We start from the raw sequence: 16,782 nt of genomic DNA, 5'->3' as shown, positions 1-16,782 counted from the left end.
ACAATTTCAGTTCTGCAGAAGCAGGTGCCTGAAAAATCCAAGTGTGAATTTAGTCATGCAAATCAATACCAGGCCTTCAGCTTAAAAAGATTCAGATAGGAACTTAAAAAAAAAAAAAAAGGGTTAAGGGTTTTTTCCCCCCCAAACGTCAGTCCCTATCAATCAGGCCACACTAGGGTGAAGGGGGTTGAAGGTACAAACTTACAGTTGTAAGACAAAGGTTCTGGGGATGCAACGTACAAGATGACGACTATAGTTAACAACACTGTGTTATATATATATATTGAAAGTGACTAAGAGAGTAGATCTTAAAAGCTCTCATCACAAGAAAAGGATCTGTAATGATGGGAGGTGACAGATGTCAATGAAACTTACAGTGCTGATCACTTTGAATATAGACACACATCGCATCATTACATCGCCCGCCTTAAACTTATAATACAATGTCAGGGGTCAACTGCAACTCAGTAAAACTGGAGAAAGTAAATAAATAATAAATACGTGCATAAATACAATTAGGTCACATTAGAGAGGCTTTATTTTTGTTTTGGCATTTTTTTCCTCTGAAGTTTAGATAGAACCCAGCAAGGGTTTTCTTCCTCCGCATCCCTGAAGTTACTGAAGGAAAAAAATGGAGCACAGAGAACTACTTTCTCCTAAGCAGTGGCCACACGCCAGGCACGGACACAGACACATTATTCATATCGTGTCACTCATCCTTGCTCATGGCCTTGTGAATCAGCCTCAGAAGGGTACCCGGAGGAGGGAGCACCAGCACCAGACAAAGCCTGGAGTCACGGATTCCACTCAAGCAGCAAATATTTTACTGAGTACCTGTGTATGCTCAGCCCTGTTCTGGTAGCTTCACTAACCAGTGTGCCTAAGGAGTGCCCCAAGCAGAGGCTGCTGCCGACAGAGCCCGTGGGCCGTGAGCAGAGTTCCCTACGGCTTCAGTGCCCCCCGCAGAAAACATCACTGTCCACAAGTGCCTATCCAACAAGATTGGAAGCACTGAATAAATGATTGCTTTCCAGTGATCAGGGCTATGAACCTCGTGCTGACTCCAAATCCCTGCCTTGTCTACCGACCCCCGGTCCTCATGGGTGGAGCCATCAGCAGACGTCCGGACCTGCAGAATCCCACAGCAGAAAGAGGAAGGGTAGCAATAAGCAAGCGGAACATTCATCCTGCTCCGTTACTCAACCATCCCACCTCTCAGCTGGGCCAGACTTCATTTCGGTTTCTCCTCTAAGTGTGTATTTAAATCAGAAGGAAACACTAGGTTTCGACCCACCTCATGTTCCGAATATGTAAACACAGCTGAAACACCAAATGGTTTTCTGGCTGCTCTTTTTCTGCTTTCCGTTCGCATCACACACGAAAGTGCCCATGTTCAAGGCCGCTGGGGCGGGTGGGCGCCTACAGTTAGAACGCGGTGCCCTGGAACCCAAGGGCAGCAGGTTTGTGCCCACCTGGGTCCGGTCCCCCTTCTCTGCCTCCTCGGACCAAGGCGCCAGGCCCTCCAGCTGCTCCCAAATGTGGGTCACGGGCTGCCAAGAGCCCTGGAAAGAAAACTTGCAAATCCAGAGCAGAACCAGAAAAACAACTCCTGGCTGGGCCTCGGAAATGAATACCATCTCAGGGTAGAAAGTTAAAAGTCACAGCTACAGAGATGGGCTTTGGGCACTTTGGTTACAAAAAAAAAAAAAAATATGATATTTCCCCCACTTGACCCCACCCTCCTTTTCAAGGGACAGCGTCCAGTGCCGGCACCATTCGGAAATGGAAAGCTGGGGGGGTGGGAGAAATACCGCATTTTAGCTTTTTCATTGTATTCTACCGAAATCCATAGGTCTGCTGCTAAATTGTTTGGAGTAAGTTTTTATTAAAACAAAACAAAAAAACCACACACACACACACACACACTCACACACACCCATTTAAGGCCCTTGTGGGCCAATGCGGCCTCTTGCTGGACTACAAAAGGAACCTTGTCTGTGACTAATTTTAATTTTTTTATTTAAATTCAATTAGCCAACACATTTTCAAAAAAAAGTTTAAAAACAACAAAAAAAACAAAAACCACAAAGTTAAAATCCAAAGCTGCCACAGGTAACCCCAGCTTATGAATCCATAGGTGTTTGGGAATTCACTGTACATTCTGCTCAATTTTACTATGAACCTAAAGCCAGTCTAAAATATTAAATCTATGTTTTTTTAAATTTGTACACATAGGTGCTTCCTATGTGTCCATAAGACATTTTGTCACTGAAATAGTGGGATAAAAAAAATCATCCAGTTCCCCATCAGCCAAGAGACCACTCAACCCACCCTGCAGCTGAATTTTCGGGGCGGTTCCCAAACTTCGTGTGTCCTCACAGGTGTCTGCTCTGCAGCCAATTTCCTCTCTGGGCAGCAGGGAAAGTGGAATTCTCCTTCCCTCCCACCCCCTCTTCCTTTGGCCCTCAGTCCTGACTGCAGAGCTCCCCCTCCCATACCTGTTTCTCCTCTCCCACCGAGGGCTGGGGGCCTTAGCAGCTCAGCAGAGACCAAAGGAGGAGCCGGCCCCAGCATTCAGGGGACATGCCAGGGACCAGGGGAGGGCTGCAGGGTGTCCCCTGGGAGTCCCCTTTGCAGGTCCTAAAACCCAGGGATTCCTTGTAGCTGCCCATTTTCTTTGAAACTGCGTCATTTATTTTAATGGTTCCCTCCACTGGAAAACCCTTGGGCTCCCATTCTTACGACAACACCATTTGTCCTGGCCTACCCCCTATTATATCATATAAAAAGGAAGCCAATTCAGTTAGCTTTTTTTTTTTCCTATTGAATATTGTTGATGTATCTGTGATCGAATCCATCTTTGGCCACCAATGGGTCTACCTAGTACTTTCTTAGTCCGAAGAGTCAGAAGAAATAAAGGGAGATGTTCAAACTTTACAGGCATTTGGCAAACCCCAACACTCTCATACGGGTGTCGGAGGCCAGAGACCAAACTTATGCATGCCCCAAGGCCAGAAATGGCACGTGCACAAAGGGACACACGCACAGACTCCTGGTCGCCAACCAGAAGGACGTCCAGGGACAGATGGACTCAGCCTGGAGAGAAGAATGAAGGAAGTACCCTCACGAAAGGGCATGGGCACCCTGACAGTCTCCAAGGCCAATATTAAGGATTGCTGTCAGGTCTGTGCAAAAACAAAGGGAAGAAAGAGGCAGTGTTGTCTCTCTTACCCACCATGCCTCTTTACTCCTCGTTCTGGTCTATCTGCTTTCTGCTCCTGCCTGGAAGCTAGGCCTGCCATGGAGAGTGTCACAGGCTCAGACCACAGGGAAGCCGCTGTGGCCCCAAGACCTAGGTACTGCGCTGAGACGACACGCACACAGTCCTGGAAGCCAGGTGAAATGCACACTCAGCCTTCATTATCTCAACCAGCCTGTAGCAACGCTCTCTTCTCTTGGATCCCGTGATGGGATTTTCCTGGATTTTCTCCACATTTTCCTGCCAGTTCTTTCTGAGTCCCACCTGCAGATTCCTCTTCCCCGGCCAATACTTCGAGGGCCCCAAGGGTTCTGTCCTTGGCCTTCCCTCCCACTTCACTCTCACCTAACCTCCCTGGACCAGCTTCTGTGGGCTAGGGGCTTCACCGATCCCCTCCGGATTTGCAACATCGCCAGTCTACACCTCCAGACCAGACCTTTCTCCAAACTCCAAACCCACGTTCCCAAATCCCTTTGAAGTAAAGTGCCTGGGTGTCCCATGAACACATCAGACTCACTGTGTCTGAAAGTGAACTCATTATTTTATCCACCAAACTCATTCCTCCTCTAATTTCCCCTTTCTAATTTCAGGTCACTGGAAGCAGGGCTAACTTAGTCTGCCACTTCAGAAACGGGAGGTCTCCCATGTCCCCTCCCATCCCCCAAGGCCACCAAGTCTCCCAGTCTAGCTCCTAGCCCTTGCTTGATGGATGTGCTCCTCTCTGGCAGGTTCAAGGCCCTCACAGTGTCTTGTACAACCTCACGGGTGAAAAAGCCAGCCACAGATCATCCGGCCACCATTAATTTTACCCTCCAATCCATCCGTCGTAACCACCAGGGTTTCCTTTCTAAAACATATTTTTGCTCCTGTGTCTCTCTTGTTGAAATCCCTAACAGCTTCCCACTCCACTGTCCACAAAAGAACATCCAAATGGGGCACCTGGGTGGCTCAGTTGGTTAAGTGTCTGCCTTCGGCTCAAGTCATGATTCCAGGGTCCTGGGATCGAGGCCCGCATCGGGCTCCCTGCTCAGCAAAGCCTCCTTCTCCCTCTCCCTCTGCCGCTCCCCCTGCTTATGTTCTCTCTGTGTGTCTGTCTCTCTCTCTCTGTATTAAATAAATAAAAAATAAAATCCTAAATGAAAGGACATTCAAATGGTTAACAAGGTATGCAGACCTTTCATGATCTTGTCATATCTCCCAACACTCCCCCACAGAGTACTCTCAAAGTATATAGAACTATTTGGGATTTCTAGAATCAACCAAAACATTTTGCACATTCCTACCTTGTACTTGCTGTTCCCACGGTCTAGAGAACTCCTATTTATATGTCAGGACCCACTGTAAATATCACCTGCTCTGTGGTGTGTTCCCAAACTCCATCTCGTTTGGAATTGTGATTCCTCTGTGCTCCAGAAATACTTTGACTACAGCTCTAAAGCAAAATGTTCACCAGGTATTTAATGACTTGTTTATATAGCTTCCCTCCCACTCAACTAGGAGAGCCACAAAGTCAAGAATGTATATCCTCCTGCCTAGAACATACGCAAGTTTAGAAAAGCAGTTCATTAAGTTTCTCAAATTGGAGGAAGAACCGGCTATGAAAGACGTTTCCCCAGGATGCATGGGCAGGAAGCCACGGGAAGGAAGGAGTTAAACAGTTCAACCTTTACAATGCTATGATTGGTAACCTTGGATTTGAATTTCTGTTTAACGCAATTGGCCAGTGAAAAAGCACTTTCATCACAAATCCTTATTTCCTCCAAGTTTTCTAAAAACATCACCCTATCAGTTTGAATCCTGCAGGCTCCTTCTCAGCCAAAAGGAATTTCCCTTTAAACAAAAACTATTCAGACATTTCCAAGATATGAAATGTTAAAAACCAGGATTTTCCACTCAGACAACTAGGAAACTGTTTGTGGATTTTTTTTTTTCCCCAGACTCCTCTTATTTGCCAAGAAGTCTGAAGAGAATTTTTTTTCTGATGTTAAAAAAATGTTTCCTACCTCTGTGCCTCTCTGTTTTTCCATTCTTTATTTTGTCTGGGTTTTACCGAAGCAAGATCTTAAGTCGGGAAAGAGACAACACATCTGCCAACTGGGTTGACCCACTGATACAGGCAACCAACTAAATCTCCTTGTTGGGTGTTTGAAATCATTTTTCAAAGCTGAGAACCTTTCAAAGATAGGAGCATGATACCCAGAACAGAACGATGGGGTTTAAAAAAACCCATGGGGCCGTGTGATACAAATGCAGTGTTTTACAGCTGGATAAAGGGAGACCCCGAATGTCAAGTAACTTGCAACACAACGAGTTCACACAACAAAATGACTTATGCTCCAACAACAAACTCTCTTCCAAGAACCGCCATTGAAACTTCTAACAAGAACCAGGCATAGGTGGAGTGCCTGGGTGGCTCAGTGGGTTAAAGCCCCTGCCTTCGGCTCAGGTCATGATCCCAGGGTCCTGGGATGGAGCCCCCCAATTGGGCTCTCTGCTCAGCAGGGAGGCTGCTTCCCCCTCTTTCTCTCTGCCTGCCTTTCTGCCTACTTGTGATCTCTGTCAAATAAATAAATAAAATCTTAAAAAAAAAAAAAACAAAAACAGGCATAAGAATGTGGGTGGCTCAGAGTCACCCATCTCCATTCTTAAAAAAACCTCAAAGCTCTTCAGTCACGTCAGCACAGGTTAAGATAAATAAATTACTCCTGAATAGAGCAATTCGGGTGCAGACAGTTCAACATGAGGCAATTGCAAGGGAACTTGACAGAGCAGTACACAACCGAGGAATATATGGTGCTTCTAAGAAGGTATGTCTGATTTTTGCATTGACTTTCCATACACTCCTAGAAAAAATTAGACACCGCCCAGAACAGCACAGAGTGTTTCTCAAATCCTAAGAATAAGCACAAGCCCAGGAAAAACACAGCCTGCATCTGATCGGTGACGCTGACTCTAGAAGCGTCCCAGTAAATGACCTGTGAGCTTCTCATGGGTCTACACTGCCAGAGAGCTGAGCCAGTAAACATTCCCTGAGATACAAGAGGTGCAGTGAAAAGGGGATTCAAAGTGTCCCCTGCTCTTCTTAGAGTGATGCGTCATGAAGATTCCAGGATTACCCAGTCAGAGCTCTTCCAGAGCAAATAAGGGCCCAGAAGAATCTTGGGTTATACCCAAGAGCTCCCACTTTCTGTCAAGAGACAAATAACAGATACAAAGATCTGAGAACCAGCTGTATTGAAGGGGACAGAGGAGCCCAGGGGATCCTACAGAAAGAACAGAAGGCCAAGTATCAAACACTCATATTTAATTGGTGACAAGGAAGCCCAGGGAAGAGGGAAAAGCTGAGCCCACCAGACCATCATGGAAGCCAAAGCAAGAATGAGTTATGAGATGACCTTGTAGTCGGTGCTGCAAAATACTTCCATGAGGCCGAGTAGGTAAGGACAGAGAAAAGACAGATGTAGGGGTTAGAGAGAAGTCAGAGGACCTTCTAGCAACAGAGGGAACCAGAACTGACAGGGTGCAGAAGTAAGTAGAAAGGAAGGAAATGCAGGCAGTAGGTACTGACTACTTGTTTGAGAAAACCTGGCGGTAAGCAAGAGAGAAAAAAAATGAGCAAGAAGGGGCAACAGCATCTGGCAAACATGTGTTCAAGGCAGAGACCTGTGTTTACAGCAGAAGGTAGAAGCTGGGGAGGGCAGGAAATGAGGACGTGTGAGACTAATAACAGGCCCCTGTGCTTCCTGAGTGATGTCAGACTCCTGAGGTCGGGGCATCTCCTGCTCAGAAGACGGTTAACTTAGTGGAGATGGGGGTTCGGGCAGGGGGGAGGGGGAAGAGTATCTATTAGGGGCCAGGCAGTGACATGTGAGGTAACCTGCCCAAGGTCACTAGAGAACCACTGACCCTTGACACGGAATCTGCCTGACCCCGAAACCCACCCTTTCCACCCCGCTGGCCTGCATTCCCGTGGAGACTGGGACTGTTTGACAATCACCCACACTCCCGCCTTGTTCTCTATAAACTAAACAAGAAAAGATACTGACACTGAATTACCCATGTCACTTTCACACTAAATTTTCAGATTTCCAGAAGCATTTATGAGATTTCAGAGTTTAAAAAAATATAATAACAAAAGAGGTCAAGGCTACCAAGCTCCTCCATTCTCCAAGGCTGCCTCACTCCACTCCACTTAATTAGGCATCAAGCAATTACTGTGCTTCTCTGAGCATTCCGCACTTGGTTAAGCATCATGGGACTACAGAAAAGCCAAAGTCATGTCCCCTCTCCTCAAGGAGCTTGTGTTTCAGCTGAGCAAATCTCGTTACTGCTCTAGGCCTCAGATTCTTGGTAGATAAAACAGGCCAATGCCTCCTCTGTGCCTATAGGATTTGATTACAGGAAAAAATCAAGGTCACTTAGAACTTCATTTGAAAGAGAGGGAGAACATGTGATGAGCAGGGAGGAAGATAGATAGGTTCAAGGTTGACCCAAAGATCGTGGGTCTCATCATTTTCTTTCAACCCCGACTCTGCACCAACAGGGAACATGAACACTCCCCTCTTTCATAAAATTACTCACTTGGACAGTTGAGATGTCCTACAGCTGTAGGCCCGAAACCCTACTAAATGCCCCACCACGGCCTAGGGCCATTTGCCCTAAGACAGCAGACAGGTCAGAGCTATGCCAGTCTGAGTCAGGCAGCTCAAGGTGCCAACGGGCACACACGGCCTTATCAATACTTGAATGGCCACAAGCAACGGAAAGAAACAGCTTCTTTGAAAACTGACATTCAGCTTTCCACCTGCTGATCTGAGGTTGTGTGGACCTCGAACGAAACAAGTCATTCTTGTCTTGCATGATAAGCGTGATTGCAGGCTTAGTTAGTTACCTCCGGCCCCAATATTTGACCTTGATACAGATAGGTCAGATAATAGAGTGAATTCTACATTTCCTCGCTAGTGGGTTGGGACACCGCAGCACACCCTCTTTGCTAGCCTTTGCGTGCATTTCAGAGGTCAGTTCTGTCTCTCTGATCTCCTTCACTGGGTGTTATTAGCACAGCTAAATAATACTCTTAGAGCTTTGCAAGTGGCACGGGACTTGGTTTGATCTTTTGTTTCCAAGGCTAATTATTGTGGATTTTAAAACATTTTCCATCAGCCGGCCCATCTCTGTGAGGGAAACAGCCATTGGTCCAACGAACACACTAAAGAAAGGACTGCCAACTTGGACTATTTTTCTAATGATCATGACAATCACGCTGGCTGACCCGACAAGAGCTCCTCAACCCCTGCTTGACTAATCCGAGCCAACTGTGTAAATCCCTTTCCAGCCCTTGGTTTTAAAATGGTCAAGTGACCCAGTCCTTACTGATGAAGCTCAAAGAGAAATCAGCTGGTGGGCTTCTGAAAAAGGGTTCTTCCTTCCTAAAAAGGGTTACAGGAAGAATCAAGCTCTCTTTTTCCTCTGGATGTCATTTTGAATCCAATACCCAAAAACCCATGTGGGAATGAACTGTTTTCTGATTGCATCCAACCCAAAAATGAAATCTGCACATAGATGGATGTCATTTAGAGGAGTTGTTGAGGGGCACCTGGGTGGCTCAGTCAGTTAAGCGTCTGTCGTTGGCTCAGGTCATGTTCCCAGGGTCCTGGGATCGAGCCCCGCATCGGGCTCCCTGCTTCATGGAGAGTCTGCTTCTCCCTCTCCCGCTCCCCTTGCTTGTGCTCTCTCATTCTCTGTCAAATAAGTAACTAAAGTCTCTTTTTAAAAAAAAAAACAGAGGAGTTGCCAATCAGCCAAACAAGGAGTTATACCTCTCGGCCTCTTGTGACAGGACATAATTTACTTATTGTACAAGCAGTCTGAATCCATTTCACTTACTTATAGCTGCAAACATTATAATTTAATTCCATTATTAATCTAGAGGCAATGCCTCGTTTCCTGCGAGAGCAACTTCACATCAGACCACCCTGCTTCCACAGAACGTTATTACCTGGGGGTCTTTCAAGAAAGAGGGCAAGTACAAAACTCAGTACTACCCTCTCACCTTTCAGAGCTGTGCCTGAGTCTACCTGCCCCCAACCTGTGTTATCACCATGAGAACAAGTTCAGAGACAAAAATATAATGGGTCAAAGAAATTTCCCCAAGCCACTGAAAATCCTTTAGATCATAGATAAATTAGCAACACAGGTAACTGGCTGCCTTATGAATAAGGGCCCCATATCTAGAATAGAAGAATAGTGAGCACTCCCTCCACTCCCCAAATATTCCTTCCCTACAACCTAGGGATTGCCTTAAATTCTCCATTTAGAGATCCACCCTTTTGAGCTGATATAATTACTATTAAATATAAATGCCCATTTAGGAGGTCATTTGTTAAGCCTCACTAAGAATTAAATATTCAGTGTAAGCTCATCAGATTTTTTCTAGACAGCAAAACTTAAGAGGGGGAGTTAAAAAGAGAATACCATTACAGCGAGTACTTGGGGTCTAAGAAGGGAGGAAAACATGAAAACAAAGGTCAAGAAAGGTGACGTGAGGGCTTTGGAGACAAAGTCTATCTGCTTTGCAATTCTTCCATGAGAACTCATTACTCATCCTTCAGTTTGTGGAGATCAGGTGACAAGTAATGGTCTTCTCAAGCCAGGAGGACCCCAGGTTTCCTCTCAGAACCTGGCCAGGGCCAACAATAGGAGTTGTCTCCAAGGTGAACACCAACCCAAAAGCCTCAGTATGCCTCTGGAGCCATATGAGTCGCTGGACCAGCCAGGAGGAAGGGGAGACCGGCAGCCTGCGAGATTAGCCAACTCCATCCCAGCACTCAGTGATAGAGGTAGGAGTCAGATGACATTTACGTCCAGATGCCAGGCAGGTCAAACATCCCCTTAACTCTCTACCTCCCACTGTCTGGAACGAGTCATTTCACTCTGAACACCAACTGGATATAAAATTATAGTGCAGAGCCACCAAATAACCTTACATGGTACTGGGATTTCTATGAAGAGCACTGAAGACAAGCAGAACATCTGTCATTACCAAGACTTCAGAGTTCCTATCGTAGAGGTTTTTTACAAAGATTAAAACCACTGCAAAAATCGGGAAAAAAAAAATCCCTATTTTCAGATTGTTAAACTGAGATATAAGAAAGTTGCCATGGTCATAAAGTTTACCAGAACCAAACTCACGGTTAACCCTCCATCCTTACAGACCCTTTCCACCCAGAGCTCCCGCTTCCTCCTCTCTTTGCCCAAGGCCTCCACAGACTTGGGAAGTGTTGACTTTTATTTATTTATTTATTTTTTAATTTATTTTTATTTGACAGAGAGAGAGATGGCAAGTAGGCAGAGAGAGAGAGAGAGAGAGGAGGAAGCAGGCTCCCTGCTGAGCAGAGAGCCCGATGTGGGGCTCGATCCCAGGACCCTGGGACCATGACCCGAGCCGAAGGCAGAGGCTTCAACCCACTGAGCCACCCAGGCGCCCCGGGAAGTGTTGACTTTTTTTTTTTTTTAAAGATTTTATTTATTTATTTGACAGAGAGAGATCACAAGTAGACAGAGAGGCAGGCAGAGAGAGAGGGAAGCAGGCTCGCTGCTAAGCAGAGAGCCCGATGTGGGACTCGATCCCAGGACCCTGAGATCATGACCTGAGCCGAAGGCAGCGGCTTAACCCACTGAGCCACCCAGGCGCCCGGAAGTGTTGACTTTTAATGGAGCACCAGATCCCCTCTTCTTCCCCTACAGAGACTCAGGCTAAAATTACCTCCGGTCCAGTGTTACATGGCGCCTTTAAGTTTTAATTTTACATTTTCTAAATACATTCAGGAGGTAAAAGTCAGAACAGCACATAAGGGATAGCTTGTAAATAATTCCCTCACTCCTGCTCCCTCTCTTGACCTCCAATCCCCAGGTTCCCTTGCCAGAAACAATTATCCATTTCTCGAGCATCCTTCTGAATATGAACGGTGTATATATAAGTAGATAAAAGGCATAGCCTGTTTTGCTCTTTAAATTACAAAACCTCACAACAAATTCCCAGAAACATAATTTGCGCAGAATCTTAGAGGAACACGACATATGTGTTAGAAACGCCCGACATCCAGGCAGGCTTGGGGGAAGGAACCGGGTTTCTCACAAGCATTTCAAACCAGAAAAGAGACACCACACACTCCTCATCTTTAGACCCACCATCTTTTCTAAACCCATGTTTAGCCTGTACATACTCCAGAAACAACAGCATTCGTAAAAGTACTACTCGCTGATTTAAAATAATATACTGTCGGGGCACCTGGGTGGCTCAGTGGGTTAAGCCACTGCTTTCGGCTCAGGTCATGATCTTAGGGTCCTGGGATCGAGTCCCGCATCGGGCTCTCTGCTCAGCAGGGAGCCTGCTTCCCTCTCTCTCTCTCTCTGCCTGCCTCTCTGCCTACTTGTGATCTCTCTCTCTGTCAAATAAATAAAATCTTTAAAAAAAAAAATAATATACTGTCATCTGTATGGAAACTATTTTTTAAGTTTCGAGAGGAAGCCCAAAGCTCTCATAACGCAGGATCGAATGAGCAAATGCATATTCATTCTATCCACACATTTCATTATTTTGTAGACTTCTATCCTATTCCCCCCACCAAACCCTTGTCCTTCTGAATCAAGAAGACTTCTTCACAACTAACCAAATGAGAAAAACACCACTCCTGATGGTTCACAGACGTTGCCAGGGATGGTATGTCCCAGCTTCAGGCAATTTGAAAATTCTCTGTTTTTAAAATCAAGCAGGTGACAGGTTTTGCTAAAATAGAGCATGAGCGACCACGCATGCGGTAACTAAATCCCTATTTAGACCTGGAGGTCAGGCTATTCCACATTTTGGACTAATAGCAATAATAACCAGCTCTGCAACCGGATACTCAACAGAGTTCAAGAAACAGATGGGAAAGTTATCTATGTTCAAATCTCTGGCAAACTCCCCTTAGTCTAGAGGGAATATCATCCAGTCGTCTGTACGACTAAATCCAATACCTCTTTCAACACTAATTCATATACACAGTGTGTTGGCAATGACTTGTAGCAATGATGAGTGGCATTTTATAAGAGTGAGCGGCCCAGAGGAGAGACACATCCCTAAGTGGCAGATGTAAAAGTCATTAAAAAAAAAAAAAAAAAGAAGTAGAAGAAAAATAATCACACATCACTGCTTCATCAAAATAACATTGAAAAACTGAGCCCTTAATACCAAAAGGAATGTAACGGTGCACAAAGATCTTAACTAGAGCCAGTACAAACGGTTCTGTCTGGACTTAAAGGTCATAGTCACAGGTAGCAGCATCTCAAATCCTAGTCCGTGATCACACAAGTGCAAGTCACAGGCCGAAAGGAAACCTGTATGCCTGCGCATAATTCATGCCACCAGCTAAAAGACAGGCCCAAAGCTATGGCATGACAGCTGCTGGGTGAGACATTTTCACAGTATGTTTAAGGACGAAAGAGAAGAGCTGCCCCCCTCCCCAACACAAAGCCCACGTCAGTAGAAACACCTGGAGCACCCAATCACCAGAAGACATTTGAGGACCATAGTGCTCTAAGCTCTGTGCTGACAACAGGAAGCACATCTGGGCCCTCAGTGCAAATGCAGCCCACGTGGTCTCCTCAGGGAAAGCCTCAGTAAGCAAAACCCAGATCACACTACACATCTGGCTTTTGCCCCAGCATGAATTACCACTCCCTCTCCACCCCGCACAAGTCATTCTCAGCCATCCCAAGTGCCTTGGTGGGAATCACAGGGAGGCCCTCATCCCTTTTCCCAAAATAACGTCAACCAGAGGCAAAGGCCAAGGAGGGAGGTGGAGCCTACAGGCCATTTTGCAAACGTTTCAAATATCCTGGCACTGACCCCCTTAGAAAAATCATGAAGGGGAAACAGCCAAGCTTCTCGTTTTCTCATTAGTGATCTCTCTCTCTCTGTCTCTCACTCTCTCTCTTCATTACAAACTTCTGCATTTGTAAGAAACAAAAAACAAACAGATTTCACATAAAATCTTATTAACATTGCTGGCTGTTGGAAACAATTGCATTCGCAAATGTAATACCAAGGATTTGAAATTGCAACTTTTAAAAACAAATGGGCAGTATTCCTGTGACACTTCAATCCCCAAAGGGGTCCCTGAGGCATAAGATTGAACAAAGAACTGGTGAGCCGTCCCACCTTCTCCAAAGCTTTTCTGCAATATGCAGTTGCCTCAGATTTTCCATACTCTGCTGATCTTTCCCCTGAAGAGAGAGGAAGCAGATTTCTTGGCTGTACAGTTAAAGAGCCCAAATAACGCAGTGTCTCTCCTCATATCAAACGGGCTTTTCCAAAAACACACGCACGCACACACACACACGTGTACTTCCTGAAATATAAACAAAAAGTGAAGAGAGAAAAAGAGTCTGACAGCGAAAGAAAGAAAATGCCACTTTGTTTAGCTTTTTAAAAAACCTTCCCACAAAGTCAGTAGCAGGCTCAACAGTGGCGTATTATTCTCCACCACGACCCCCTTCGGCTTTACAGTACTGACAGCAAGAGCAAAAGATACTGTGACGTGAAAAAGACTCGGGAAAAGACTATAAATTGCCAAAGGAATACAAACTGTCATTACTGTTATCGAAACTTGAAAACGGCCAGGGGCCCACAGTTACCTCTTCGCATCGAAAAACCACACCTCTCCCTAGATCTCCTCTGGGCATGCCTGCCTCGTTCCAGACTGCCTTCCCAGGTCCCTGTCCCCAGCAGTTCCCTTAATGACAGTACTTCCCCCTCGCAAGCTGCCCCTTCCCCGCCCCGCGAGTCCTCACCGTAGGGTACATTAGAGCCTCGGTTTCCCCGGGCTCTGACAGCTCGCTCAGCTTGCGGTCCCACTGCAGGACGCTCTGCTCCCCGCTCTCCAGCACCTCCATGCTGGTCCGAGGGACGCTGGGCCGAGGATGCTGAGGGCAGGAGGGGAGAGGGCAGAGCCGCCTCGGAGGGGAAGGTCCGGCTCCGCGGGGTGTGTGCGCGTGTGTGCGTGTGTGCGCGTGTGCGTGAAGTTTATGCACTTAGGAAAAAACGTTCTCTGCTCTGCCCGAGGGAGATCTGCTAAGGGCTCCCGTCCGGGGTCCTGGGAAGTCTGAGAAGTGCCGGGGGAGACAGGCTGTCCAGGGATCCGGCCGAAGGCTGCAGGGGTTAAAGCAGGGCGCGCATCCAAAATGAAGGCAGGAGAGCAGCTCTCATCCCAAGAAAATCCCTTCGCAATAAGCCCACTCTCCGCTACTGCTCCAGACACAAACTTTGAGGCTCCCCAGGGCTCCTCAGTTCTGCTCCAGGACCCAGCTATGACTCCACCTCCTTCTAGGGAAGTGACCAATCGGATACTCACCCCGCCCGCCCTATCCAATCAGAAGTCTGGCTTTCCTCCCGAACCCGCTCCGAAAGGCTGGGCAGCGGGAAGTCTCTGCCCAGGCTTTGGAATGTGGGCGGGGAGAGCCTTTGACGTCACCGGGGAACTCCTTCTGCCTGAGCGCAACCAGCCACCGCTCTCTGAGGCAGCGGACCAATGGAGTGCTTGAGTCTGAGAGTGATGGACTGGGAGCTTGGCCAGTGATAAAGGGGCGCCTGGCAGGAACAGCCAATCAAATAGCGACAAGAATACATTTCATAAAGGAGGGCGGGTGAACTCCGTACCCTCGGTTAGAATACACAAAAGTTGTCGCGCGCTTGTGGAGGGGAAGAGAGCCGCTGTGTGGGCAGATTTATATACTGTCTTAAATATTTTCTTAATGTATATTAGCTCATTTGAGTTTTGACATTTTTAAAAAATTAGTTACATATTGGGGCGCCTCAGTGGCTCAGTGGGTTAAAGCCTCTGCCTTCGGCTCAGGTCATGATCCCAGGGTCCTGGGATCAAGCCCCGCATCGGGCTGTCTGCTCCGCAGGGAGCCTGCTTCCTCCTCTCTCTCTGCCTGCCTCTCTGCCTAGTTGTGATTTCTCTCTGTCAAATAAATAAAATATTTTAAAAAAAATTAGTTACATATTAACAAATATAAATATTCCATATTGGGCGTGAATTTGTATTAGCACAGTTCTAGCAAATTGTCATTGTCTCTTCCTCACATTTTTCTCCCTAGTTCTGTTATGCTCTTCTCCTGACACGTTTTTTTATGGGCTTCATTTTTTCTTCTTTCAGTTCACTCTGCAGACACTATTGATAAAAGCCAATGGCTTGCTTCGTCAGGTCCTCAAGAGCTGTGAGTTATGACCTTGAATTCGGGGACACCAGCTGGCCCAGTAAGTTCAGCGTCTGCCTTTGGCTTCGGTGCCAGGGTCCTGGGATCCAGTCCTGCACCCTGGGATAGTACCCTGCATTGGGCTTCTTGCTCAGTGGGGTATCTGCTTCTCCGACTGCCCCTTCCCCCTCGTTTTCTCTCTCTTTAAAAAAAAAAAGAAAAGACAAGACCTTGAATTCACAGAACTTAGATCCCTGTGGAGGAGTCAGGCAATAAACAAAGGAAAGAAGGCATAATGTAAACTTTTTTTTTTTTTAAGATTTTATTTATTCATTTGAGAGAGAGAGAGAGAGCACACGATGGGGGGAGAGCAGAGGGAGAAGGACAAGCAGACCCATGCTGAGCCCAGAGCCCCACCTGGGGCTCCATCCCATGATCCCAAGATCATGACCTGAGCTGAAATCGAAGTCAATGAATAATGGCATGATGTACTTTCAGAAAGGGGTAACTGGTATAAAGAAAATAAAAGCAAAGTAAGGGTATGAGGCAGTTCTGTGCTATTTTAGATAGCACTCAGGGACGCTCTTTCCTGGAAAATGACATTTGAGCAGGGACCTGGATGAAATGAGATTTGGGGAGGAGCTGGTGTTTTGCTGACAGACAGGGAGGCCCATATAGCTTCAGCAAGACTTGCCAGGTAGTGAGTGATGGGAGAGGAGGCCTGAGAGACGGCACCAGATCACCAGCCTGCCTAGATTAGGGAAGAGAGAGCCTATTCTAAAGTATTTTCCCCCAACACTGTGATTTTTCTTTCTTTCTGGACTCCTCCTTTAAGGGAAACAAAGTTGTTGGAAATATAATTTGCTCATTTTGTTTTTAGCATTTTTAATTAGTTTGCTCATTTTAAATAAAAAGGAGTCTGCCAATTATCTCTAAAGTTTCTTACAATGGCACATTCAGATATTAAGTATTACTTCCTCTCCTTTGCAAGTATTTCCCGGTGAGTGGGGTCAGTCAAAGGTCTTGGAACTCTGTTGTCTTTAAACAGTGGATCATCATGTGAACTATTCCATTTGTCTGGTTCTATCTCCTGGGACTTTTGAGAATACTTTAAAACTTGAGTAGAAATTCCAGATTATGGGCATGTACCATCTTTGTGTAATAGGTTTCTCACTCTTCTCTTGGTCCTTGGTTTACATTTTTTAATCTGCTGCCTCCTTCACCACACCCTTTTAGCATAACTCTCAACATAAGTTAGAAACGTGTACATTCTCCTTAATGTT

The 16,782-nt window shown here is 46.2% G+C and overlaps 1 protein-coding gene across 2 annotated transcripts in view; it reads right to left on the bottom strand.

The window, feature by feature from the left end:
• Nucleotides 1-14,588, bottom strand: part of CREB3L2 (cAMP responsive element binding protein 3 like 2) — a 111,557-nt gene extending 96,969 nt beyond the window's left edge. Inside the window, exon 1 of one of the 2 annotated variants that reach the window (XM_046020614.1) lies at nt 14,093-14,588. In XM_046020614.1, the coding sequence (XP_045876570.1) occupies nt 14,093-14,194 (102 nt within the window). In that variant the 5' untranslated portion in view covers nt 14,195-14,588. Of the gene's footprint in view, nt 1-13,936; nt 13,979-14,092 lie in introns of those variants that run through there. The other variant, XM_046020615.1, reaches the window with a different exon arrangement.
• Between the last annotated feature and the right edge of the window lie 2,194 nt (nt 14,589-16,782).

Source organism: Meles meles, chromosome 10 (assembly GCF_922984935.1).
Source record: "Meles meles chromosome 10, mMelMel3.1 paternal haplotype, whole genome shotgun sequence".
Classification (NCBI taxonomy): Eukaryota; Metazoa; Chordata; class Mammalia; order Carnivora; family Mustelidae; genus Meles; species Meles meles.
Note: the sequence above shows the minus strand (reverse complement) of the source record. Positions and strands in the feature narration are given on the sequence as shown.